The 25,685-nt window shown below is 41.8% G+C and overlaps 2 protein-coding genes across 4 annotated transcripts in view; one reads left to right on the forward strand and one right to left on the reverse strand.

Annotated features, from left to right (window-relative positions):
- The window catches only part of PLEK (pleckstrin), a 63,431-nt gene that overhangs the window by 12,918 nt on the left and 24,828 nt on the right, over positions 1-25,685 (forward strand). For all 3 annotated transcript variants that reach the window (XM_054197485.1, XM_054197487.1, XM_054197486.1), the window contains exons 2-4: positions 23,221-23,288; positions 23,445-23,573; positions 24,574-24,768. The gene's annotated coding sequence lies outside the window, so the exon portion shown is untranslated. The remainder of the gene's footprint in view (positions 1-23,220; positions 23,289-23,444; positions 23,574-24,573; positions 24,769-25,685) is intronic.
- CNRIP1 (cannabinoid receptor interacting protein 1) lies at positions 11,820-19,162 on the reverse strand. Its single transcript, XM_054197492.1, has 3 exons — positions 18,848-19,162; positions 18,043-18,187; positions 11,820-13,300 (listed from the first exon to the last, which is right to left on the reverse strand). The coding sequence occupies exons 1-3, from the start codon at positions 19,024-19,026 to the stop codon at positions 13,136-13,138; spliced, it is 489 nt and encodes a 162-aa protein (XP_054053467.1). The 5' UTR covers positions 19,027-19,162; the 3' UTR covers positions 11,820-13,135.

The following is a 25,685-nucleotide window of genomic DNA, read 5'->3' on the forward strand; positions in this document are numbered from 1 at the left end:
TTTCAGTTCCTGAAAAATTGACATGGCTGGCATTTGGGGGGATGCATGTGCCAACTTTATGGTATGTTGCAAATACAGGTGCAAAAGTTGACAGAACAGTATTAGAACTGGAGATATAATAGAGTTATGGCCTGACTCAGTATAGTTTGTGTACTCTTAAATCCTGATGGGGTCTGAAACCTTTTATTACAACTGGATTCAGCATTTTTTTTCTCCTGTCAATTACTTTCGCTGATCTATTTTTTGGTTTAGTATTATTTCGCATTATAGACATGATTAAAAGCAATTTGGAATAATTCCAATACTCATGCATATCAGGGAGGAACTGAACTACCATAAAGCGATCAATTCTGATTCCTCTGCTTCAGTATGTGTTTCAAATCTCCACGAAGATGCCTATATGCTTTCTAAATAATTTTTCTTAAATATCAGATATTTTTGTGGAGAACTTTTAAGTTTTAGTTACTTAAGCTTCTGCTTCGCTGCAGGCACTTTTGCAGGCTCCTGCTCTTATTTGTCATATTTGAAGTATGGAAAGTGAGAACACTTTTGTCTCCGTTGATATTTCACAGATGCTAATTGCTCAGAAATGGCAGTGTATCCTATAAAATATCGTGAATGCTCTCTTACCAGGCAGGTGAAATATCTTAAATAAAGCCATTCTGGATTGTAAAACTTAAAAGGATTCAGTGCCTTCTCTAAGGTTTCATACATGTTGTAATGATGCTCAAGCATCATGTGAGTGTTTCATGTTCCATAAAAGTGAGCTTCCGAATCAATGTATTGGCTTTGCTCCTAAGCTGGAGGCACTGTAGTTGCCAAAGTTCAGGTTTCACACTCAAACAGCAGTCTAATTGAAGCAGAAAAGGCCTGATAACTGGTCTGTTTTTCTGTGCTCACTTATTGTGCCAGCAGGACTTAAATCATGCCCTCTGGAGACTGCAGTTGGGCTGTCCAGTCACACCCCTTTTTCTTTAGTTAAAATTATGCTGTGTGTCCTATGCGAGAGTAGCACAAAAAGGAACCATATTGAGATAAAAGATCTGGTACTTATTCATGTACAGGGTTAAGTAGGTATGTAACTTAGTAAGGATCATACCCTACCATTTATTTTTGCTAATTTGGAATAAGAGATAGGGTTGAGGCCAAGAGAACCTTAGAGAACCAAATGATTATTTTTAACCATTCATCTTGTTAGAAAGCAATACTTGGAAGGAAAAAAAAAAATCAGACTTGATGTTTATCAGTCTTATGTTTATGAGCTATAGGAATTTTATAGACATGATACAGAGATAAGTAGTCTGTAGTATTACTAGTTCTATACAAAAAAAAGGTTTTTGCAGAAAATTTTCTGTTACAAGAATTTTAGCTGCTAGATCAAACAAACTAAGCATGCCAAACTTCCAGTTAACTTCTTGTGTGTAAATATTTAATTTCTGCTAAATAGGCTTGAAAATGAAAAGGTTTTGGTAAGGTTTTAGTTAGCATGTGTTTTTCTAAAATTTATTTGAAAAGTAATTTTTGAAGGTTCTTTAATATTAGGAAATGCTTTAAATCACAAGGGATAATTGTTCCCTTTTCAGGAATGTCTGTGATTTGTCAGATTCTTACAGCTTCTAGTGTCCCTTTTTTTTTCCAAGTCAAGTAAAGCAGATAGATGGTAAGAAATTCTGAAATTCAAGCTATATATCTAGGTATCTAGCTTTGGTTAAAAAATTTTGGATCAGTTTATAAGAGTGATTATTGGAACTAGAGTGAAACCAAGTAACTCTTGTTTCCCAGACCTGAATTCTAATTTCCTACCTTGTACTCTGTCCTTTGCCTTTTATTTTAGAGTAAAGTCTACTCCAGTGTTTTGTGTTTCTCAGTTGCAGTTTCAAGTTGTAAGAAAGTGATGCTTTTCTGGCTCTTTAAAAAGTCCATAATTTGTTTTCAAATGTAGAAAAAAAAACCAAAACCCAACCCAAACAAACCAAAACCCAACAACCCTACTTAAAGAAATAAAACAGGAGTAATGGAATGAGTGTAAATATTGACATGCTGTCTTTGTAAGCTACAAGTCCTACTGGGAAACTTGATGTTGAGTTTGCTTTAAGTTCCTTGTACTGAAAATAAATGAAACGAGTGCTGAAAATGCAGTGTTCCTCAGTAAAGATTTTTACTTGACCTGAGGAGATTTAACCTTACAAGATAATCTTGGCTACCTTCCAAAATGTATCACTGAGGATGCTTTTTTTATCTGCTTTATATGTTCAAGCTCTGTCAGTATTCACACTGAACTTTCAGGAGACTGTCTGGACACTTCATTTTATGAAACATCAGTAACAGATGTAATTATGTTTAAAAAAAACCCAAAACCAACAACAACAAAAAAAAAACCCAAAAAACAAAAACACACAAAACCAAAAACCCAAAAGGGACAACCAAGGCAGCTTTACACAGCTGTCCCTTTTCCCTCAGGGGCTTATTAAGTGTTACACAAACAAGACTTTCTAGTTGCTTTTGCTTGTATTGGGACTTGCGGTCTTTTCTCAAACTATGCTATCTGGCCTGTTTTGTTTCATTAATATTTTTGTAGCAATTTACATTTACCGTACAGCGTGATAATTTTGCAGGGTTAATTACCGATGAACAGGAAAAGTTTTGTTCTGAAAAATTTCCCTGAGCATAGAGTGTGATCTGATGTGCTCTGCAGATTGTTTCGACATTTTGGTGTGGTTTTTTTTTTCTCTAAAATGTCAGATAGGGCTTTGATTAAAGAAAACTTAACACCACTAAGTTATTACACTAGAGCTTGCTTTTCTGACTTAACATTTAGCCTTCTGTTTAGCTGACCGTGGCCTGCAGCTGATTATCTTTACTAGTGTTGATTATGTGTAAGCCAAAACACAGCCCGCATGCTTATACCATAGTTGGCTTTGAAGTAATAGCAAGTATTGAAGACAGGGAAGACTTGTAATATTTTTTGAAGTTATGACTTTAAAAGGAGGAAAGAGTTCTGAGCAGCACGTGCTATTTTATATATGGCTAGTCATAAATCAAAATTGTCAGACCTTTGGAGCAGAAGATGTATTTCGCCTGATCCTTTCTACCCCATTTTGCTCCACAGAGCTTTGATCTGTGATTAGGTCTGTGTGTATAGATCTGTATATATAGCAGTTATTCATGGCAGAGCTGTTTCTTGAAACTCAGACAAAGCTGGAAACTAGGTGAGCAGGGTATCTCTAGTGCTCTGAGTGTACAAACCTATAATGCGTTCTTAAACACAGAAACTGGTGCCCAGGCTTATTGCCTATCACATGCTAAATATGTTTACCTTGATATTTTGAAATTACTACTACAACAGGCCTCAAGGGCTTGTTGTCCCCTCTGTGTGCATGTGTTATTCCTGCTGTTGACGATGGGAATTAGCTATACTCATCAGGAGGAGGATATACCCGTTGGACTAGAACTTAGACAGCAGGGAATATGAAATCCTCTGGTTATTAGATGGTAAGAACAGTGCAGCTTAAGCATCACTCCCACTTGGCTTGTCACATCTGCTTTTTGTGATTTTTATTTATATTTTTTTTTTGCTAAGGAAACAGTAGTGAAAGTAGCAGCTGTGAAACCTGATGATAGCACGGTGCTACCTTGAAGGAAATTGCAGCTCAGGGCTGCAGATCAAGTGTGGCACAGTTTTGAGTGATGGAAGTGATCCGTTTTTCTGGAAGAAGCAGCCATCCAGGTTAACCCTAGTAAAAGCTGACTGTCACATGCTGAATTAATAAATGGTTGTCCAGAGAGAGGATTGCTTTCATTTGTGTCTTTTAAAATATATTTTCAAATTTGTATTCAGTTGTTTCTTTCAACTATTAGGACAGATTTCTTCTCAAGATGTTATATTCTTTGAATTACTGTAATCTATTGTTCCTCTTCTAGTACTGTCTGGGTAGCTGACACCTTCAGCGACATGAGTGAAGTTTATATCTCAGATATCTCTGGACATAAACGGTGTTGGACTTGACATTCTTGGCTTTTTCTGCTATATTAGTAATTGCATGGGGGGGTGGGGAGAAGTAATAGTGTGATATAACACAAGGGTCCAAGAATGGTTTAGCTTAGAAAGGCTTGATCTTTCCTTTCCTATGCTTTTTTTTCTTCATTTTTTTCAATCTTTGCTAATCCTGTGTGGAAGCTGTCAGGCGTGGGGCACTTCAGAACCGTTTAGAGCTCCTACACATTTCCAAAATGAGAACTGCGTAAGAGATTGTCATCTTTGCAAGAGAAAAGCTCCCTCCTGTGGAAGAGAGGAACTTCTGCAAGTGACTGGGAGGAACGTTAGGGCGTAATACTGTGAATCTGTGAATTTAAATTAGCAGGAAAAAGGGGCGCAAGCCCAGTAGTGGTTTGCAGATGATGAACCCAAAACCCTGTTGTCTGTTACTTTTTCACAAAGCAAGCTCTTCAGATTTTGTATGACTTCTTTCTAAAAATGTTATAGCTAAAACCAGTTATAACTGTTTGTGAGCAAAACTGGATAGTTTAAACAACAAATGTGGCCACAGTGGAATCTTTAGTGTTGAAGGGTGCTAAAGCAGCTTTCTGTAGTTCTTGCTGAAAAACCTCAGTATTTTGGGTACTTCTGCAAATTCCAGTTCATAGAACTTATGTTACTTTTTTAAATTTATTTTTTTTCATTTTTCCTTTTCTGAAGTGTGATAATACTTTCTGTATATATTGAAGATCTGTGTCAAAATTATTTTGGATCTTGCTGCAATTGGGGGTCCTTGGTAGAAAGCTCTGCTGAGCTCAAAGCCCTGTCTTACTTGGAAAATACAACTGCACAGGAAGCATAAAGATGAATTTGTGGTGGAGGAGCTGGAACTAGAACTCATCTTGATACCAAATTTCTGCTAGAAACAGGATTTTTACCTTTGAGCTGAATAGGATTCATGCTTGTGATCTGAAGGTGGAAGGCTCTAGCTATTAGCACATTAGCAAAACCCTGAGGCGTTTACTTCCATGAATGCTAATGTTATTCCCTGGAGAATGAAGCACTTTGGAGGGCGTAGGGAGAGACAGATCATTTAGCATTACAGTGGAGATTTAAATTTACCAACTCAGATTCATTGCAAGGTAGAGGACTGAGACAGCACAGAGCGTGCTGACCCACTTCAGAAGAATCCTGTATTGAGATTGGGTATAGGGATCCTGTTAACTGGCAAAATGCTAAGTTATGATCTTATTCAGAGCTAGCTGGGTTCTAGCTGGTGGCACACAGCAACATGGACATAACTGGTTACAGAAGCATGTGACTTGGCACGTTCTTTGTGTTATGTAATGGTGAAGTGAGATTTGGTTCTGTCACTAGAGATTTATGGTGTACCTGCTCATTTTGATACATTTGGAGTTATCTTTGAAGTGGATAATAGTTGCTCTATTAAGGAAGTAGTATCCTCATTTATAAGAACTGTGGAGGTGCTGTAGCTTGGATGACTAGTCCTTATGATTGTGCGTGTCAAGAAACGCAAGCTCCTGACTTTGTGGGAAAGCAGAAACTTCTCCTGAGGCTGCATGTAACAAGGGCTAAAGTCGGGGTAATGGGGGCTGCTGGCAGAAGTGCCCTGTTAGTGAGGTTCACTACTGTGTGAGCTGTCTCTGATCCCCTTCTGGACCACAGAGCACTCGGTGGCAGCTGCTCTTCAGGTGCCAATTTGAATTAAAAGAAACTCAGCAGTCCCTTCTGTGTATACGTACTTGCGCTAGGTTCTGCAAGATTGCAGTGTGTTTGCATGGGAGGAGAAGTGGCCTACATAGTTACAGATGGGATGGGGAGTCTTTTTCATGTGGCTTACAGGTGGCTCCTGGATTTTTAAAGTTCCTTCATGGTGCATGTTTCCTCTTAGTAGCACCATCTAGTGATTGCCCAGAGTATTTTTGAACGTTGCTTTTTTCCCCTCTGGCAATTCTAGTCTAATTTCTTAAGAAATTGAAGCTCGTGTTGAGCACATTTTGTCCTGCTCTTCTTCCTCCTCTGCACCCCTCCACCTTCAATGTTAAATGTTTTTCATGAAAATCGGAAGAGGGGTTGAGGTCCCATACTGAGTTGCTTCGAGTTTTATGAAATTACGTATCTGAACAGAGTACAGCGCTTGAAAGTAGTGTCCATAATGACAGAAGGGCTGCAATATGAGTTGAACTGTAATATTAAAGCACCAGAGAATCCACAGGAAATGGGCAGGAAATTGTACTCTAAGTTCTACAGTTCATTGTGATACACTACCAAAAACAAAAGTAAGGTAAAAGTTTCTGCTGTGTTTTTAGTGTTCACATGATAGTGATTGCTGTGAAGCAACTGTGAGCTGGAAGAATCGTCAGCAGGTAATTTTCTTTTACTGGAGCTGTGGGAATTGAAATAATGATAAAAATACAGAGGAGAAAACTTACCAGAGCTGGAAATTTATTCTTGATTGTAATGACTAATAATTTGTGCCTGCTCACTTGCCTTGTTTGAAAATTTGTAGACCATGGATGAAATAGAATTGCAGAGAAATGTTGTGGCGTTTTTGCAGTAATTTAAAAAACTAGTTTGGATTACCTGATGCAGACTGTACTAAAGGTTTGTTCTCATCCAGGAATTCTGCATCAAATGGGCTACATAGCAGGTAGCTTGTAACTGATCTGAGATATGATAGAGACAGACTACTTTTTCACAGCATCCTAAGGACCGCTACCTCACTTAATGTTTCATTTCTATGACTTTTTAATAAAAGCCCAGAAAGTAAGAAGGAGATGGACTAAAATTGATTCTATCTTTTTTTTTTTCTCCCCAATGGAAGTGCTCCAGTATCAAATAAAATGTGGACTAAAAGTCTTGAATCTTGTGGAATGGAAGGTGTTGAATGGCACTTGTAATGGGCACATAAAGGAGAAAGATTTACTGGATTTGACACTTGGAACTTGCTGTTAACTTGGGGTTTGGCCCTTTTTATTTGTAAACAATTTTAAAAATTGGGGCTGTGTTCAACATATAAAAACACTTCTTTGCATGTGTTTGTGTGTATGACTATATATTTAAGTATGTGAATTCTTCTCAGCTTTCTCTCCAGAAAGTAAGAGCTGGTTGTTTTACCAGATGTACCGTAAAAGAGAAATCTAGGTGGCTATTTAAGTAATTGCATTGTTTGTCCACACAAATTATTAGCTTACATCAAGATTTGTAGCATGAAGAAAGTAAGAATCTGAAAACTAAAAAGAAAATTAATACAGTCTTTAGAACAAGCAAATGGAAACAGTGACAGTGAAATTTGTCTGTGAGTTTTCCTGGGCTACCTTACACTGTCTTGACAGAGAAAACACTTCCTTTCTCTAGGGAGAACAATGTAAAAATGAAGCTGTAAAATAGTCACTCAAGGGTAGCAAAGTTCAGTGAAAGCATTGTGCATTTGAAAAGGAGATGATTGGCACATTTATATATGAATATTGCCGTGTTCTGATAGACAAAATGTTGCAAGCCTCTTGAACTTCAGTCTGTGACCGAACTGAAAGATGTGTGAAGCCATTTTTTTTGTTTGTTTTAATGCTTTTAAATCTTTGGAGTGCAGCCATATAGTTTCCGTACAGAACAGGAATGACTGGAGTTGTATTTTCACACAGTGGCATTTCTTGCATTTGTTCAGCTTGTCTGTAGTGTAGTATTTGGGCAGAGATGTCTCTGAAGCCAGAAGTAAAAATCATGCAGAAAAAGAAAAAGCCCCCCAACTTGAGACTATATATTCTATACATAGAATTGGCCCGGGCTGGTTCTCAACAATAAGTCTGAAATGTGGCAAGTACCTTAGGTGAATCTGTTGACATAGCAACTCAGATGGAGCCGAAGAGTGCTGTCACAGTCAGAAAATGGTGAATGTTGTGATATTATTGTGTTACTACCATTTCTCTGCAGACAAAGTCCTCGGGGGTTCACATTAAACTCATACTGATTCAGCTCAAGCGTCTGAGAACATTTAGTCCCTGTAGCACGTACACTGTAGCTTAATGTAGATATTACTGATTATATTATCACAGTGACTCCTGTGATGGCACAGGATGGCACCTAACCTTGTAGTTACCATGCTGAGAATGGGCAGGAGGTCCATCTTACCTCCAACACAGTCACACAGTTCTTTCTAGTGCTGCCGTCATCATCAACTGATAGTTTATTATTGCATCTCTCAGGATTGTTTGAAGGCTGCAGAAGTTACCGTATGGAATACCAGGTTGTTCCTTGCTGTTTGGGATAAAGGGAGTAGGAGTGTCTGTCCTCTGGGGGAGGGAAAGAAAAGCTTTATAAATAGCATGTGAAGCATTTGTATGTGGCAGCACTGAGATGGAAGTTTGTCCAAATGAGGAAAAACAGAATATCAAAGCCTTACACTTGGTCAGTGCAGGAGTGTTGTTATGAATTATTTTTTTAATTTAAGATTTTTGTCATCAACATGGATAGAAAAGCTGTCATTGCTTTTAAGCCTCATCTCTGATGGAGATCTGTTTGTATCTATGCACTTGTACCTGAGTGGTACAACTCACTGCAGGTTAAAATATTGCAAACTCCAATGATTGCAGTGGGAGAACTCACAAAAGCTTATAATTCTTCACTTGTGTATATCTTATTATACAGAGAAATTCAGTTAGTGTTAGAGCACTGTGAAAACAATCTATGTAGTTTTCTGAGTCCTCCGGCACTGTAATGGCAGATAGTGCAGGATCTCCACCACTGACCATCAGCAATGCTTTCTATAGGCCAACTTCACTTCTTTATTGGTAGCTGGTCATTTTCTTCATAGTTGGGATACAGTTGGAATCCCTGTGAATTTCTTCTGCGGGAAGAGGCAGAGAAGATTTATATATAATGCATAAGGTCAGGCATGGGATTATCCTTCCTGAGTGCACTGGAGCTGTGTCGATTAACAAGAGAAATAATCAACAACTTTGAGGAAGGGACAGAGAAAACAATGCAGAGAGGACTGGTTTGGTTCTTCCTGGGTTGATACAGCCTTAAGGCTGACAGCCAGGGCTCACAGGGATTTGAAACCTTAAATCCTGGTCTTAGGGAGAGGGGAAAAGGAAGCGGTCCAAGGAATGCTGGTGAAAGCTGCCAGGCGTGCAGCAGGGAAGGCCTGTGGGCCGGAGTGCTGGTCTCTCCTAGCCAAAGGTCTGGATTAGCTGCACTGAGGGGACTTTCCGATCATAGGCTTGTGAGCTTTGTTAGAGCTAAGGGAAAATATGAATGTTGTAAGACTCATTATACTGCTGCTTTGTGCTTCAGGGTTGACACAGCTATTAAGGCAGTGCTTGATGCTTTGGGTTCTGAAAGCCACAGCACTTATTTCAGATCTCAGAATGAGGTTAGCATTTACAATGTGCCACGTCCTTACTTAATCAGAGCTTTACATGGCGACTGTAGAAGAATAGAACTGTTCAACATAGCACATGCATCAAAATTTTAGATAGCAAGTGAGGCAGGTGCTGTTACCCAAATGGAAACCAACCTCTGCTGGCACATAAAAGCCTTGTATTACAAAACTTACAGCTTCATTGTAGAGAAGTTCTGTTCATATCTTTTATAGGAAGAATGTAATAAATGAGGATTTCTGATACTCCGCTAGTCTGGAATCACTGAGGATCACTCTGCATCTGCAAACGAATGGTCAGAGCCTCAGCTGAAGCCAGTGAAACTTCCCTGACTTCAGCAGTATTATTTCTTTTTCAGATACAGTCAGATGATAGGAGATACCAAAGCCTGTAGTAGCTGTGCTAAACACAGGGCCTTGTGCAAACTCTAATGATCTAATGCAAGCCCTGTGAAGGAGTGCAACTCTAATAATCATGACTAATAACTTGCTCTTGGATCCTCTTACGCAGCAGTCTGCAAGTGCTAACTGCTACCTAAATACAGATGAAAAAGTGCCTCTGAAAAATTTGGTATGTTTGTTTCAATCTTGATTATGAAAATGAAAGCTGGACACTTCATAAGAAAAATCTTGAAGTCTGTCATGTATAAAACGTTCAGATATGGGTGCTTTGTGGTTTCATGTGGATTGACATATTGGCAACATTTTCTGACATTGTAATGGATAAAAATAAATATATATTTAAGCTTAGTGTATTGTGTCCTGTTCTGAATTTCGGAGTTCTGCCACAAAATGGAAATACTAATTAAAAAAAAGCTCTGTAGAGAACAAACTTGTCTGAAGCTTAAATGTTGCTGATCGAATAATGCATAAAACTGTCACAGCAACAGTTTTTTAGTGACTCAACCTTTATGAATATTTACCAGAGTTGTCCTGGATGAAAGAAATTCAAAACATTGCTTCTAGAGAAGTGCTAAAGTCTTGGGTCTCTCTTATTAGGAACAAATGTTTGCTGTGTTAGTGAAGCACTTGTTGAGCAAGGGGAAGTCAATGGGATTATTTTGCTTTACATCTAAAGAGCATCAGTGCTTAAACACCATGTGAATAATCTTCTAGTTAGAAATAATGCAAGGCCATCAAGCCACACTTCTGTACGCTTAAACCTCATCTAGGGGAGAAGGGTATAACAGCTGATAAATGCCATTTACATCTTCGCCATGATAAGTTTTTAACCAGTCCTCATCCTTTTTATCACTGCCACTGTCTGTGAAAGGGGTGCTATGGTCCTGGGCAGCGATGTTCAGTATTGAGATATGGAGACACAGTTGGTCTAGCCATTTTCTCCTTCCTCTTAAGAGCAACTCGCTCCATCTGTGGGCTCTTCACCACCCTCTGAAGTGATTTCAGCTGAATTGCTGCAGGGCTTGCTAGGGTGTGAGAAAATTGATGCCCTATTTGGCATTAATATGAACATGTGTATTTACCTTGGGAAAGGTGTGCTTCCAGCCAGCTGAGAATAATAGCCCTCCTGTGGCAGGATAGGCTGGATTTATTCATTATAATGTTTAAATGCTGGAGGGCTAGGACATCGTGGGCCATGGTTTTTATAGAAGCTGAACATAGAAGTGAAGGTCTGTCTTACACATTTTAATTTTACTAGGACAGAAGTTTCTCTGGTAAATTATAAATCTTACATATTTCTGGCTGATGGGATTCTGGTTTGTATGGTCAAACAAAATAAAGCAAAGAATGACAATTGTTGTGGAAGAAAATCATGTTCTAGCAGTGCAGAGATGGAATTGATTGACAGGTAGAAGTTTGGTATCATTGAAGCCTGTTACCTGGAAATTTCTGCTAAAGTGGTGGCAATAGCACTTCTGTCTGAAATACAGCTTTTATTTGAATTTGCTTAGTTCAGTTTTTTCATTTTGAAGAATTCTTTCTGCAGTTTAGGAAGAGCCTAGGAAAGAAGTTAACACGGGATTATTTGTAGAATTTCATTGAACTTTGCATGTGTAATAATGCCTCAGAGTAGAGATGCAGCTGGCTAGCTCACTGTTCCCGTGGTGTATTACATCAGTGCTACAGTCAGGCTCTTTTGAATGTGTAAATCTGCAGACAGTCAAGCTTTTTGATTAATAATTCAATGGAAGAAGATATTTGTTTGGTATTTCATTTCTGTCCTAAATCTGTACTTTCCACGCTATGTTAGTGCAACAAAATGCAGTTTAATTTTATCAATAAATTGTATTGAGCGTTACCACAACTGTCTGCATTCTAGCACATTGGATCTGTATTTCCTAGAAACAGCAGCTTTGGGTAAAGAACATGAGATATTTTTGGACTGGAAAGCACTGACTATGTAGCCTTTGCTGTCTAACTTTATAAAACCACTGCATTTTTTGATACAGTATTTTTCAACTCACTTAGATCGTCATACTAGAGAAGAAATTGTTTAAGTCCTTTATTACAAAGATCAAAAGTAATGGTTACCATTTACATACACAATTTACAAGTTATTCACAAAGGGAATAATGGATACGCAAGAACCGACAGCTTACTTCAGCCCAACTTGGGGATGGGACAGCGCAGGTATTTCCCTGCTTTATTTACTGAAAGAAGAGATATGTTTGTTTTTTGTTGTCTGTATGTGTTAAACACTGATCGAGTGTTTATGTAGCACCTTTAGTCATAACCATGCAAATGCTTACCTTTATTTGAAAGAGTGCAGTGCATGTATAAATGTGCACTGGGATCTGCACTCTTCATGTTGCTGAGTGTTCGTTGTCAGAAATCCTGTTGATTTTGGTATAATACAGTAGTCAGGCTTGAAGAAGTTGATTTGTAGGATTTCACTGATTTGAGTGATGTGTCATTAAAACAAAAATGGAGATTACTGTCAGAACTCCTACTCTGAATTAAGAATTCAGAAGAACTGAATTAAGTATGGCTGCTATATCTTTCAAGAATACTATATGGTCTTAAGATAGGTATTAGCCATGTTGTTAGATGTCTTTGATACCACAGCTGATTTATTGCTTTTCCTTCTTTCAGGTTAGTGTGTTTTATGCCATTTCCTAAAGCTATTTCTGAGACTGGGAAACTTAACAACAAAGAATCTTATTTTGAGAGATTTGGTAAATTAGCGAACTTCATATAATATTTTACAGCACTTAAAAGGGAGAATGAATTTCCAGGTCCCTTGGTATGAAAGCACAATATCCACAGTGCAGTAGCTGCCATTTAGCTAAACCTGTAAATATCCATAATTTGTACTTTTTGCTGTCCACTGGGATGACATGTACGACAAAATGCTTGAAGGAGCACACTGATTTAGGAGCAAACACAAATATAAATACAGAAATCACTGATATCATGTTGCATCCAAATTCTAAGCAATAAAGCAAAACACTTCACAAAAGTTGTTAGGTCTAGTGGAACCATTTAGTGGGGAATAAATCCAAATAGTTATGACAGTATTATGATGGTACAACTTTCTACCCAGCTATCAAATATTCTTTACCATGAACTTTTCAGTATTCTCAGGGTGGCAGATAAAGAATGTTGCAGATGCCATGGTAAACTTAAAATACAGTAATAGGCAAACATTTTAGTGGCACCACCTGTATATACAACGTAGTTGTTGGTAACTTATGGAACAAATCAACGTTACAGTATGCCTTTGTTAAGGCTCCTTGCTGGTTTAGAAAGGTAGATTTTTCTTTAGGGAGATTGTCCAGCAGTATTGGTTTCACATCTCTTCAGTGGAAGGACTCTTTATTGATCCACATAAGACTCCGCGTTTCATTTGGTTTGCATTCGTACTCAATACTGCCAAAACTGTTTCCCCATTGGCAATGATCCCGCTTGTGGTAGTTGTAGAACTTGACTTGCCAGACTGTTTCAAAAACGCCAATGTCATTAAACTGCGAGGAAGAGGGAATATCAGTGTTAGTGAGCTGGTTATTCTGTTGGTTTCTCTCTCAATGAGAAACAACACTTATGAAACTGCAGAATGTAAAACAGCTGATAAAGGGTTATTGTTCCTCAAGTCAATAAATCAAAGATCTGTAAAGTCTGCTCTAGCAGTCATGAAGTCTTTTATGCTTAGGCATACATAAAATATGAAGGATCAGGTTCTTTGTGTACTCTCCTCTTGCACTTATATCTGGGAAAGGCAAGGGAATAAAAATACTCAAGTTCCTGTATAGATAAATGTTACTGACAGCAAGAATCAAAGCTATAATTCTTCTGAAGATGACACAACAGTAGTTGGCGTGATCTCATATATACAAGTGGCTTGTATGTATGTATCATGTAGCAGTGATCTGTAGTGATACAGGCCATTGCTTCACCTTTATACCATACCTAGAGGCTGCAGCTACTACCGGGAAGATTCCTTCTTCTGCTCAATCGGAAATCTTTAATGTCCCTATATTTTGTAGCCTTGTGTTTGCAGTGTCTTGATTGAGACATGCTGCTATTAGATCGCTTACTTCCCTGGGATCCTGTTCCGCATTTTACATGAAACTTAAGCAAAAGAAGTTCTCCTTTGTGCATTTCTGTAATTGCTAGTTGTACTGTGATAGCGCAGCTTTTCAAACTTAGCTATGAGTAAGAGTGGGTAGGAAGGAGATAAGGGGCTAATACAGTGAAGGGGTAGTGAAATGTTGACTGCAAGTTGTCTGATTGTGCTTGCAACTTTGAAGTGAATGGGACTATGGCTACGCTAAGTTCTGTAAAATAAAATCTCTCACTTTCTTTGAAACCATTGCTAGATACCCTTGTAGTATCAGAAAAGCCATATGAATGAGGCTTACAAGGATATATCATGACTTCAGTTATGATGGTGATGTTTGGGTTCCTGTGCCTTGAGACCTTGCAGAGAGCCTACAGCGTGGATGTGATGCCTCTATGCATTGTTGTTGGTCCCAGTAGTATGGTTTGTTGATTGTGTTATGTTGTTAGTGGATTCAGTGCTACTAAATGATACTCTGTTCTTCAGCATTTTTTCCTTTTAAGTGTTTCCATCACTCACTCTAATGACAGCTTCTTCACTTGACTGTTTTCCATTCCCATCATGTGCCTGCGAGCTGACCTTTGGTCATCTGCCTGTTACAATCACACTTGCAAAGTTAGTATGAAAGCGCTTTTACACAGTGACTTGTCCTGAGTTGAATGCAGAGCCTTCTGTATCCAGTTTTCACAGAAGGACATGTAGTTATTTATTTTTAATTCAAGATGCGGTTTGTAAGCTGCTGCTGCGTAATGGGCATTGCTTTAAACTTTCCCCCAGCCCACTGTGGTAACTTAAATTTAGCCTTGACAACAGCAGGAGTTGCTGTGTGCTGTTAGTGGAAGGTTTTTATTTGGCTCCAGTTCCAAGTGTTACCTTAAAGGAGTAGCTGAAATATTTCTGCTGATTCCTTTGACAAAGAGAGAATCAGATGTACAGGCTATTTTATCCCTCCAAGCAACTAAAACCTTAATTAAGGGTTTTTTTAATTAATCATCTTTGATAGTAATCCTGATAACACTCGTAATGCAATATAGTAAAGGTTAATCACATTGGATGTTACTGTGCACAATACACACAGAGAAATTGTCAGAGAGGAGCATCAGCCACTCTCAGTCTGGAAACTGAGGAAGAAGAGGCATTTCTAATAGCATTTGTAGAAGGTGGTATGATACAGGAGCAGCATTTCATTTCATTTAATGTGTGGAGGATCTGAATTTCAAAAAGACAGAGGAAGAAAACTAATTCTATCTTCTTCCAGTGACCCAGTTTGCTGAGCTACCCTGAGTAGTTTGATGTGGATTTCCAGGAGAAGGAAAGAATTAATTGCAGAGCTTTTCTACTACCATGCACACCAGCCATCCCAGTCCTGAGCAGATGCAGCAGCTCTGTAGCATAATGAGGATTCTGCATCCTCAGAGCTTCCTGAATTCCTGTGGCTCCTGCAGCTGAATCCCAGCTCCTCTACTGGGCCTCTATAGGGGCTTCCCCAGGGAGTAGGGATGGCCCCATTCTTTATCAGGTCAGGCTTAGAAGCCTGTTTCCCTGTCTGCTGTTCTCTGTCATCCGGTGCTATAGGAGTGAATACTTATTTAATCACTCCCTCTGAATTTGCATGCTGGGATGATTTGATGGCTATTTATTACTGGGAATGGAGGTTTTATTGCTGGGAATAGAGGTCTAGCTTCTTTGTTCAATCTTAGTCTAGTCTGACCAAGAACAAAATGAGACCCAAAGAGAAGTTTCTAACTTAGTTTACACCATTTGCTAGACAGTTTATCAGTTCATGGGTAAAACACATCCTTGGATTCTGGAATTCAGAAACAGGATTGTTGTTTTACACATATAAACTATGGCTGTAACGGCTCAGATGTCTACTAGCCAGTTAAAGTAGGAGCACAAAGAGTTATTTGCTTAAAGTTTTAGAGCAGATAGGAAATAAATTCTTACGGACCTTTATGGACCTTCTGTCTTTCAGGCATCAGATTTGGCAGTATTAGACCAGTTTTTAACTGCAGGACTGACCTCACAATCTATTTCTAATGCGAGTTCAGATTTTATGCCTTAAATAGTGTCCTTATCTCCCTAGGATGCATCAGGATCCTGCCTGTTCTAGAAAAGGAAGTGGACGCAGAAGTTCCTCATAGTTGAAGGAAATAGGAAAATTTAAAGCCGTATGCAGTAAGCCCAGTTTTGAAGATTTGGGAGGTAGGTATCAGAAGCCGTTTTCAGACTGGGGTATCTGAGGCTGGTTCCCTAAATCTGTTAGGGCTCTGTGCAGCTAAGCAGCTAAATGATGAGTTAAACATGTAAATCCCTGTTGAGTTGCCTATATTTAATACTTAAAAGTATCAATTGTGGACATCTAAGTCTGTACTTTAGAACCTATCTGCCAAGATCAAATCCTAAAAAGGGTTGAGGACCTGCTTAATGCTTGAAAATCCTGTTAGCTTCATGGTTAATATCCCAGGATTTGATTTGTAAAAGCAACTGTTTGGACAAATATTGTGACTACTCATTCTGATGCTGCAACAAACCATCTCAGAGCTTCTATCTGAAAATCAGACCCTCCTTGCATTTCTAGAAATTACTTCATTTGTGATTTGACTTGGTTTCCTCCCTAAGAAAAGGTAAACTTCCAGATTTTCAGAGTTCATATCAGTGCTGCACTCGAGGGTTAAGGTGGCTATCAAAGTAGGGATGCCTTAGTCAAAGCAGCTGTCTTTTTGGGAGCACTGCCCTTTCAGCTCCTGGTATAAGGACACTGTGAAATACAACTGCAGTACTCAACAGTGGCATCCAGCAGCCCTTTTCAGCTGGTTGAGAAGTCCTGCTGGGTGTCTGGTTTTCCTGTGTGTTAAAAGCAGCTCACTGTTTAGAAAAGTGATTAATGTGGACAAATACTTCAGGGTAGTCTTATTAACCTAGGATTATGAAGTGGTAACTGTTAATGTGATATGGGTCTCCAAAATTAAGTTGTGCATGCTGTAATTGTCAGAAATGCCAAATGGAGATGTTACAGTTCTTATTCAGAAGGGGATTGCCATGCTAAATGATGATTCCAGAAAAAAGTTGTGAAGATAAAGATCAAGATGAAATCCTGTGTGCAGTAAGCAAATGTGAGAAAAAGCTGAAATCTGGTGGCCTTGGCAAGGTCCTAAACTTGTGTAAGTTGGAACAGAGCCTTAAGAGAGCTTCAGATGAAGATGGCTTACTGCCCTGCTTCCCCTTTTTTGTACAGGAGGCATAAAATAAACAGCAGGAATCCCTCAGAATTGTAATCAGGAGGAGGGTGGGGAAACAACAACCAACCAAACCGAAGTCAGAACAAAACAAATCTCCCTCTGCACTCAGAGCCTACCACCCAAAGAGTGCTGTGGAAATCTGCGCACTGCTCTTCCTGTCTTCTGTCAGCTCTGCTGCCTTACGGGCTGGAGCTTTTCTCATCTCACTTTGGGGTCACTGCATATACTGATTCTGGCCCTTGGAGCTTCTCTTTAAGGTTGGGGTGAGGAAGTGCTTGAATAAGAGCTTAGGTTTGTGGATGCAGAGATAATATGATAATAGAAGCTTGTGGGGAAGGGAGAAGACAGTGGGGAGAGGGGGGCTGTTCTCACACATGATTTCAGCCTCTGGGAAGTCCTCAGGCATCCTGCAGATGACAGGTGGAGGAGGAGAGTGGAAGGGGACATGCTCTGCTCCAAAAACCCTGGCAGTGCTGGGAGGCAAAAGGGGGTTCCCTGTATGCCGGGGGCTCCCTGTACGCCAGGGGCTTGGGATTTGATTCCTAGCCAGGGATCTTGGTGAGAGTTACCTGAAGTCTGTAATACATCCTGCAGAAGAGGGGAGAGGTTCAGCTCACGTTTCTTTCTGCTGCAGCACCCCAAAGAGTTTTGCAGGTCTCTAGAAATCCTCATGCTACTTCCTGGCCCTTGCTGCTGTCTTGGCTTCCCCTTGGGAAGCAGGGCTTGTGTTTTCCGGCTACGCTATGACCAAGCTGTCTTACTGATGCACAGCAAAGAGAAGGGCAGTAGCTGTGATCAGACTTTGCCCTGGAATATTTCACCTCCACACCTCTCTCTGCGTATCAACCCCATGCTGCCCTCCCTTGTCTCCCCACACCAGGCTCCCACCGTGCAGAGAACCACATACCTGCATGTTGACCTGGATGGGCTGTCTCTCTCCACTCTTGGTATGGGGCACCCCTTCTGTGTCGTAGATCCCTGTGTAAGAGGCCACCTGTGCATCTCTCGATTTCTCCTCCAGCGGGACGTTGACACCCCCGATGCCCATTGTTCTGCAGAGAGATGGAATCCAGCCTTTTAGTGGCCCTGCATGTCCCCTTCCCTAGTAGCGTGGAGCCAGCACATGGCTTGCAGCCTGGCAGCCTCCATGCTTGGGGGATGCTTCAGGGATTTTAGCAGACCTGCAGGTGCTGCTGACTCACTGGGGCTCCTGAAAAATGTCAAGGCTCTGCATGCACCCAGGGAAGGTGTGGAAAGGAAAGGGGGTGGTGGTGGTGTCTGATCTCCAGTAGCTGGGGATGGGTTAGTTGAATCCCTTCTCCAGGGCTGATTCCCCATCTGCATCCTCCCTGGTCCTCATCTCTGTTTTGCCACGGAGCATCCCTGACATGCAGGGCTGGAGGGGCCTCTTCCCTCTGCCTCCAGGGCAAACCGCGGGCAAGGAGGGAGAAAAGAAGCTGAGCTTGGAAGAGCTCCGGGAGAAGGAAGCGACTCCAAAACGCAGCCTCTCTCCCAGGCCAGCCGGGCAAGGCAGTGGGAACAGCTGGCCGGGGACCTAGAAACGGGGCCACTAAAGCAAAAGGGTGGGGAGGGAGAAATCACGGAAACCCCGTGCTGTCAGCCTGCCAGGAAAAAATATTAAACCTCTAAAAATAAAGCGGCGGGGAAGGGAGGGCCGGGGGAGCCGCCCCGGGCAGGGGGGCTGCACTTACGTGGCCTGGACGGTGCCGGGCCGGAGGGACACCTCGATCTTGTATTTGGCCCCCGTCAGCAGCTTGATGGTGCGGTTCTGGCCGAAGCGTTGCCCGTCCACCTTGAAATACACCGCCCCGTCGTTGGGCTGGATTTTGAGGGAGACGCTGATTTTCACGAGGCCGGGGATGTCACCCATCGCTTGTCGCCGGGGTGGGGGGGGGGGGCGCTGCGGGCTCTGCGCTCGTCTCGCCCCCTCCGCTGAAGGCGGCTGGCCGGGAGAGGAGAGCGAGGCTGAGAGGAAGAGGAGGAGGGAGGAGGAAGAGGAGGGGCTGCCGGATCCCAGCCAGCCTAGCCCTTCCCAAAAGCAGCGGATGATATATTTGTTTTTTCCCTCCCCCTTAATCGCGGCGCAGCATCTGGGCGGCGGATGCGCTCCCCCGCCACCGCCTTCCCCCGGGTTGGGGGACATTTGCAGCTGCTCAGATTGCAGCCGGTTTCCAGGGAGTTAATCCGGCCCCGATTACCGCAGCCTTAATCCCGCCGTTTGTTCCGGAGGGAGCACGGGGGAGCCGTGCCGTGCCGTGCCGGGCGGGCGCCGCCGCCGCCGTTCAGCACCAGCGGGGCGGACAGCGGCGCGGGCAGGGAACGCCCCGCGGGGAGCCCCCTCGCCGGCGGGCGGCGCGCCCGGGGGTATCGGCGGAGGGGGAATCAACGGCAGGGGTTGGAAGGGACCTCTATAGAGATCATCTAGTCCAACCCCCCTGCCAAAGCAGGTTCACCTAGAGCAGGTTGCACAGGATCGCATCCAGGCGGGTTTTGAATGTCTCCAGAGAAGGAGACTCTACAACCTGTTCCAGTGCTGTGTCACCCTGAAAGTAAAGATTTTTTTCTTCATGTTCACACGAAATTTCCTGTGTTCCAGTTCGTGCCCATTGCCCCTTGTCCTGTCTCCAGGCACCACTGAAAATAGTCTGTCCCCATCCTCTTGACAACCGCCCTTTAGATATTTATAAGCATCCATAAGATCCCCTCTCAGTCTTCTCCAGGCTAAACAGACCCAGGTCTCTCAGCCTTTCCTTATATGAGATATGCTTCAGTCCCCTGATCATCTTCGTAGCCCTCTGCTGGACTCTCTCCAGTAGTTCCTTATCTTGAACTGGGTATCCCAGAACTGCACATGGTACTCCATATGTGGCCCCATCAGCACAGAGTAGAGGGGGAGGATAACTTCCCTTGACCTGATGGCCATGCTCTTTTTAATGCACACCAGGATACCATTGGCCTTCTTGGCTACAAGGGCACATTGCTTACTCATGGTCAACTTGTTGCCCACTACTATTCCCAGGTCCTTCTCTGCAGAGCTGCTTTCTAGCAGGTCAGCCCCTAACCTGTACTGGAGCATGGGGTTATTCCTCCCTAGGTGGAGGACCCTATGCTTGCCCCTGTTTAACTTCATAAGATTCCTCTCTGCTCAACTCTCTAGCCTGTCCAGGTCTCACTGAATGGCAGCACAGCCACAGTGTGTCAGCCACTCCTCCCAGTTTTGTATCAACAGCAAACTTGCTGAGGATACACTCTGTCCCCTCATCTGAGTCACTGATGAATATATTGAACAAATCACTCTGCTGATCCCCTCACCATGGAAAACTGGCTCCTGCCAGCTGATCAAGCCCTCTAGGGTGGGCTGAAGCATCTGCATAGTGGCACTCAGGAGCCAGAGCTGCCTGAGAGGGAGGGGAGGGCAGAGAGCAAAGACCTGGGTTTGTGCTGCATCTCCCTGTAGAGTGAAAGGTTTTTGTGAGCTACCACGCCTAGGCTGAGGGTCAGTTTCTTGCACCCTGAGGTCAACTGTCAACATCAATATTTGGCTCAAGTTTTCTGCTGGAATTTTTTTTTATTTTGTCATCACCTTATCACAATCTTAATAGAAAAACCCAAACTACTGTAATTGCACTATGAGATTAAAATCTCATTTCTTTAAGTCTAATACTACTCTTTACCTATGACTGATACTGTTTCTTCAAGGAGAAAGACCTTTGAACCTAGAAGTTGACCATAATTCAACTCTTTGCGGGTCTCATTCCAGTCTAACAGTTAGAGATTGCTTTTAATCCAGGAGCAGGATTCTTTCCATTCTTTTGCATTTGTTCTTCTTTGCTGTTAAAACTGTAACATTCTTATGGCTGACACAGGCCTTGGACCACAAATACTTTTTTTTGGTGATCAGACATAATGGCAGAGTTCATGATTTTGTTAGGAGAATTTCATAGCTACATGTTGCATTGAACTTGACCTTTTCTTTGTTTGTCTGAAGATGGGATGTACATATGCTGGTAAAATGTAGTATTGCTAAGCCAAATGGAAGATATAGCATTACGCAGCTGCGTTTCTTTGTGCATGCAAGTTAATTAGTGAATTAATTTTATTGTGAACATTAAGCAAAAGAACAGATTCTGCTGAATACTTAACCTCTGCAAAAAAAAAAATAATAAAATCCTGCTTTATTTGTCTTTATTAGGTATCCAGCTAATTGTTACACAATGCAGTCGTTGCTTCTCCCACTGAACAGTCAAGGATTAAACAAATGCCATTAAAAAAAATAAAACAACAATTCCCTATGTATGATGAGGTAGTGGCATTATCAACATTAATGTAGGAGAAGAATCTTTTAGGCTTGGTGAGTCACCCAAGACTCTTATATTGTCAAAGAGTACCTAATCAGAGAGTAGTTGTGTCTAATAAAGTAGTAAGTTGCAGGAGCTACTCATCCCATTGTGGGGGCCAAATATTGATCATGAATCATACACTGAACTTGATTTGTTGCAAAGATCGTTGCTGACTTTAAAGATCCTCAAAAGCAGACACGAAAAATAGGTAAAATGAGTCTTTCTAACCCTCGTCTAGGTCAACAGCGAATGGTCTTGAAAATATCTTGGAAGTTAGCAGACAATGAAGTAGTATGTACAGGTTTTCAGGTGAGGAAGCAGCTGCTATATATATACGTGTATCTCATAACAGTGTGGCTCCACAAAAGAAGACCACGTGTGCATTTCTCCCTATCTTGTTTGCTCATTGCAAGAGAATTCTAATTTTTCATTATATTCTGCTGAAACTGCTGCACTTTGTGGCTTGTTGAAAGTTTTGCTTGCAGCAATCCCCACTTCTGGGAGTTTCAATGTAATTCAGTACGAAATCACAGAGGCCTTACACATGGGGAATCTGATAGTATCACTTAAAGTGCTGTGTGAAGAATAATGGCCGTTCCCAGGGATCAGTTTTACCCGCCTCACGGGCCAGACATATCATGTTGTAGTAAATTGTGTGTAGCTGAAGACATTGATTGCAATTAGTTTCCCAAGTACACGAGAGGTCAGATCTATAACGAGTTTTTTTTCTCTTATTATTTCTGCCTGAATGATCATCTTTCTCTGGACAGGCTGTGACTGTATTCCAGACCACTGTGGCAAGAAGTGGCAAGCATGAGGGAGGACTAAAAAAAGCATCGTATTGTGGATCACGGATGCGTAGGCTGAGTAACTGTTTTACCGTGAGAAACACAGTGAGAGTAGAACATTTATGAAGACGCAATTTTAAACATAGGCATTGCTTTTCTTTTTATTGATCTGATAACTTCACATGCTGTTAGTGCATTTACTTATCTGATCCTACCAGATGCACTTTATCAGTGTGGATTGGGGGAGGCATTGCCTTTGCTAAGTCTTGCTGGGAGGTTAGTTTTGTTGCTACCCACCTTTATGGCCATGACCAGCCTCACCTGGGGCCTCCACCCACGCCTCTGCCCATGGGTCCTATTTCAGCTTAGCCCTGGGCCTTCAGTCTCTTCCTGAGTTATGCTTAGGAGTGCTGGTCTCTAGCTGTGCTACAGACATATCCAGTCATGGATGTTGATCCTGACCTGCAGGCTGACTACCTGCTTTGACTTCAGCCCATGCCCATAGAGGTGCCTGATGCTGTGGGCTGCTCCCTCACGGAGGGTGGTGGGATAGGCCCTGGCTAGAGAAACCTGTGCCCTTCTAGTCCCCATGAGGATTTTCTGTGTGTTCCAGCCCTCAGGCTGCTGCATGGTTACCTGATGTTAATTGCTTGATATTCTGCAGGGAGCAAAATACCTGCAGGAAGAAGATGGCAGTGTGGTTTTGCCAGGAGCACAGAACAAATGTGCTGACCTTTACAAGATTTGAAGCTAAATAGATCATCATAGATTTAGGACAAGGTCCTGTTTCTCCTAAGCCATGGCAGTAATTTACTTCCAGGAACAAAGAGATAAATTTGTGTCCATTCCTCTATTCTCTCCACCTGCATTTGAGGGGTTGTAATCTTTAATGTCTTTGCAAAGTGGAAAACTGCTTTTTGTTGTTTTTTTCCCCAGTCCTTCAAATCTACCTTTTGTTCCCCTGGCATCTGAGGCTTCCCAGCCTGTTGTTTGGAGTCAGCAAGGTAATTAAGCTAATTCCCTTCCCTTTCCTTGGGGCAGGAACATTGCAACACTGCCCTGTGCCCTGGAGAACCCCTTAGTACTTTTGAAGGGAGTGGTGAGCTCCCTCAAGTGAGTTGCAGCCAGCTTGCTCAGCTATTCTCATCTCACTTTTCTAGGAAAGTCTTCTTGCACTGCAGCTTCAACCTCCAAGACCTCTTTCTTGTGCCTAGGCCTTCCCTGCTGCAGCTACATCGCCTGCATGTATCACTGATGGAGAGATACTGTAGGGGAGAGGTGGATCACAGGTGAGGTTGGATGAAAAGCCAGAGCTAATATGCAGCCAAGCCATGGCCAATGCTTTCTGCTGGCCCAGTTTGTCTAGAAAATGTTCTGGAGAAATCCATTTAGTCTCTCAACTGCATCCACTTAACATGATCTCTCCATGCATGATAACATGTTAACTGCATAAGCTTTTCAGTATTGCCATTTATGAAGGCCTTCCCACTTAGAGTTTATGCGCTAATTCTGCTGCATAGCCCCACAATAATTAAATATATAAAATGTGCCTTGAAGTCAGAACAAGATGGTTCATTTACGACAGCCAGCCCACAGCATTTAGATTCCAAGGTGATATGGACAATATCTGTGATAGTCTTTTCATGCTTGCCCCTCTTTGATTACTTTCTTAACACAGTGCTAAATTTGGAAATGTTCCAGCTTTGGGTTTCTTTTCGAGAGTAGGATGCAAAGCCAGAATCTCTTGTTCACTAAAAATAGCCATATATGTGATTCCGTATGGAGTGAATTGTGCTGACACTTGCACCTGCCAGCTCTCGATTTAATACTGTAATTCTTTTGAAACCTCTGCGCAGAAGTGAGAAGGGGTTTTACTGAACTATAAGCTGGACTGAGTCTTTATCACCTTTGCAAACCACTTGTATATATGATTTTTCTCATATAGACAATAATTTTGAACATATAGCATTTGATTTAATTTCCCCTGGAAATGCAGCTTGATTTGCTGGAGAGATGCATATTTATGGAGAATTCACATGCTCTGTTACAGATGGAGTGAGCTTATGGCATTTACAATGCAGCAAACATGTTCAAGAATGGCTGTGCAAGAACTAGTAGAAAGGGCAATGAAACTGATGTAATAAGCTGAGAAACCGCCTGTCTTCCTTGTAGCTGATACATTTATTTGCAAAGATATGGCTCCAGTTTTCAGCGTAAACGCCCATCAGTTTCTCAGCTGGATCCCTTGCTCAGATAAGTGTGGCTGATTGCTTTTTTCTTTTTTTTCAGTGCTTCCAGGAGTAGACCCTGAAGTAGCAGAAAAAACCCAGAATTTTCTGAGGAAATACAGCAGCAAGATCTCCTGTACAAGAACAGATCGCTCACCAGTAAATTGAGCTAAGAGCTCTGTTGCAGATTGTGGCATATGTTGTTAATCCAGCATCATGCACCTTTACCTCCTTTGGCAGACATGGGGAGAACAGGGTAAGTTATAGCAGGTTTCCACAGTGCAGGTTACTTTCTGCCAGACAAAGTTCTATCCTCCCCTCTGTGGAGACCTAGAAGAAATACAGCTCTTCCTCTCTCTTATGCCCGGTGCTGTTCTTTGGGAATCGCTGCGCGAAGAAGACAGACGTGCATCAGCAGTCCAGGCTGCCTCTCACACCTGCCATGGCCGCTGTATGGTTAAGGACCATTTTGCTTCACGTGAACTTAAGCTGATTAGGCTGATCAGCACATTTCTGCCTGGGAAAAGATGAAGTGCTGATTCCCCTGTGGTGATGTGCGATAAATGAAATCAAGCCTCAGTGTTAACAGAAAAGGATTGTTCCAGACACGTAAGGCGTAAAGGCAAAAGGAATAGCTGAATTTTGAAGATGAAATAGAAACAATACAGAGAAAAGAAATGTTATAAAAGTAGTTGCTTCCAGCTAGTACTGGATAGAGGTAATTTTAAGTTTTGACACTGAGTTGCTTAAGTAGCTAATGGTAAAGTCTGGAGTCATTGGCTTGGTGCCACTGCATCTAGAATTGCATTTCACACCTCCAAGGGCTTTTCATGCAGGTAAATGAGAAACTGAGCTTTTGCCAAATTGTGGAGTCAGCATCCTTTTCTGTTCACGTTAAACCAGTTTTTAGTATAAGGTCATATAGATGTTCTATTGAAGAGGATCTGTCCCTGGACGTTTCGTATCATCAATTTATCGTGCAGCGCACTGTCATCCTGACTCAGCACAAACACTGAGCCAGCAGGAGCAGGCGAGCAGGGCTGCTGAAGGGAAAACCTGTGGAAAGGCTGCCTGCAGGAGGAAAACACTGGCAGATTCTTTTGTCTTTGTTCCGTATAAGCCCTTCCAGGTAGGGAAGGAGTTTCCTTTCCTCAGGCCTGAGAGAGGGAGCAA

This window comes from Rissa tridactyla, chromosome 3 (genome assembly GCF_028500815.1).
Source record: "Rissa tridactyla isolate bRisTri1 chromosome 3, bRisTri1.patW.cur.20221130, whole genome shotgun sequence".
NCBI classification, from domain to species: Eukaryota; Metazoa; Chordata; class Aves; order Charadriiformes; family Laridae; genus Rissa; species Rissa tridactyla.

What these genes read in the sequence shown, in the direction of transcription:
- CNRIP1 (XM_054197492.1), bottom strand. Translation starts at nt 19,026, where the DNA reads ATGGGTGACATCCCCGGCCTCGTGAAAATCAGCGTCTCCCTCAAAATC. An exon ending in CCCGGCACCGTCCAGGCCAC is followed by an intron (nt 18,188 to 18,847) that starts GTAAGTGCAGCC and finishes ATCTCTCTGCAG; the next exon opens with AACAATGGGCATCGGGGGTG. An exon ending in CCATCCAGGTCAACATGCAG is followed by an intron (nt 13,301 to 18,042) that starts GTATGTGGTTCT and finishes TCTTCCTCGCAG; the next exon opens with TTTAATGACATTGGCGTTTT.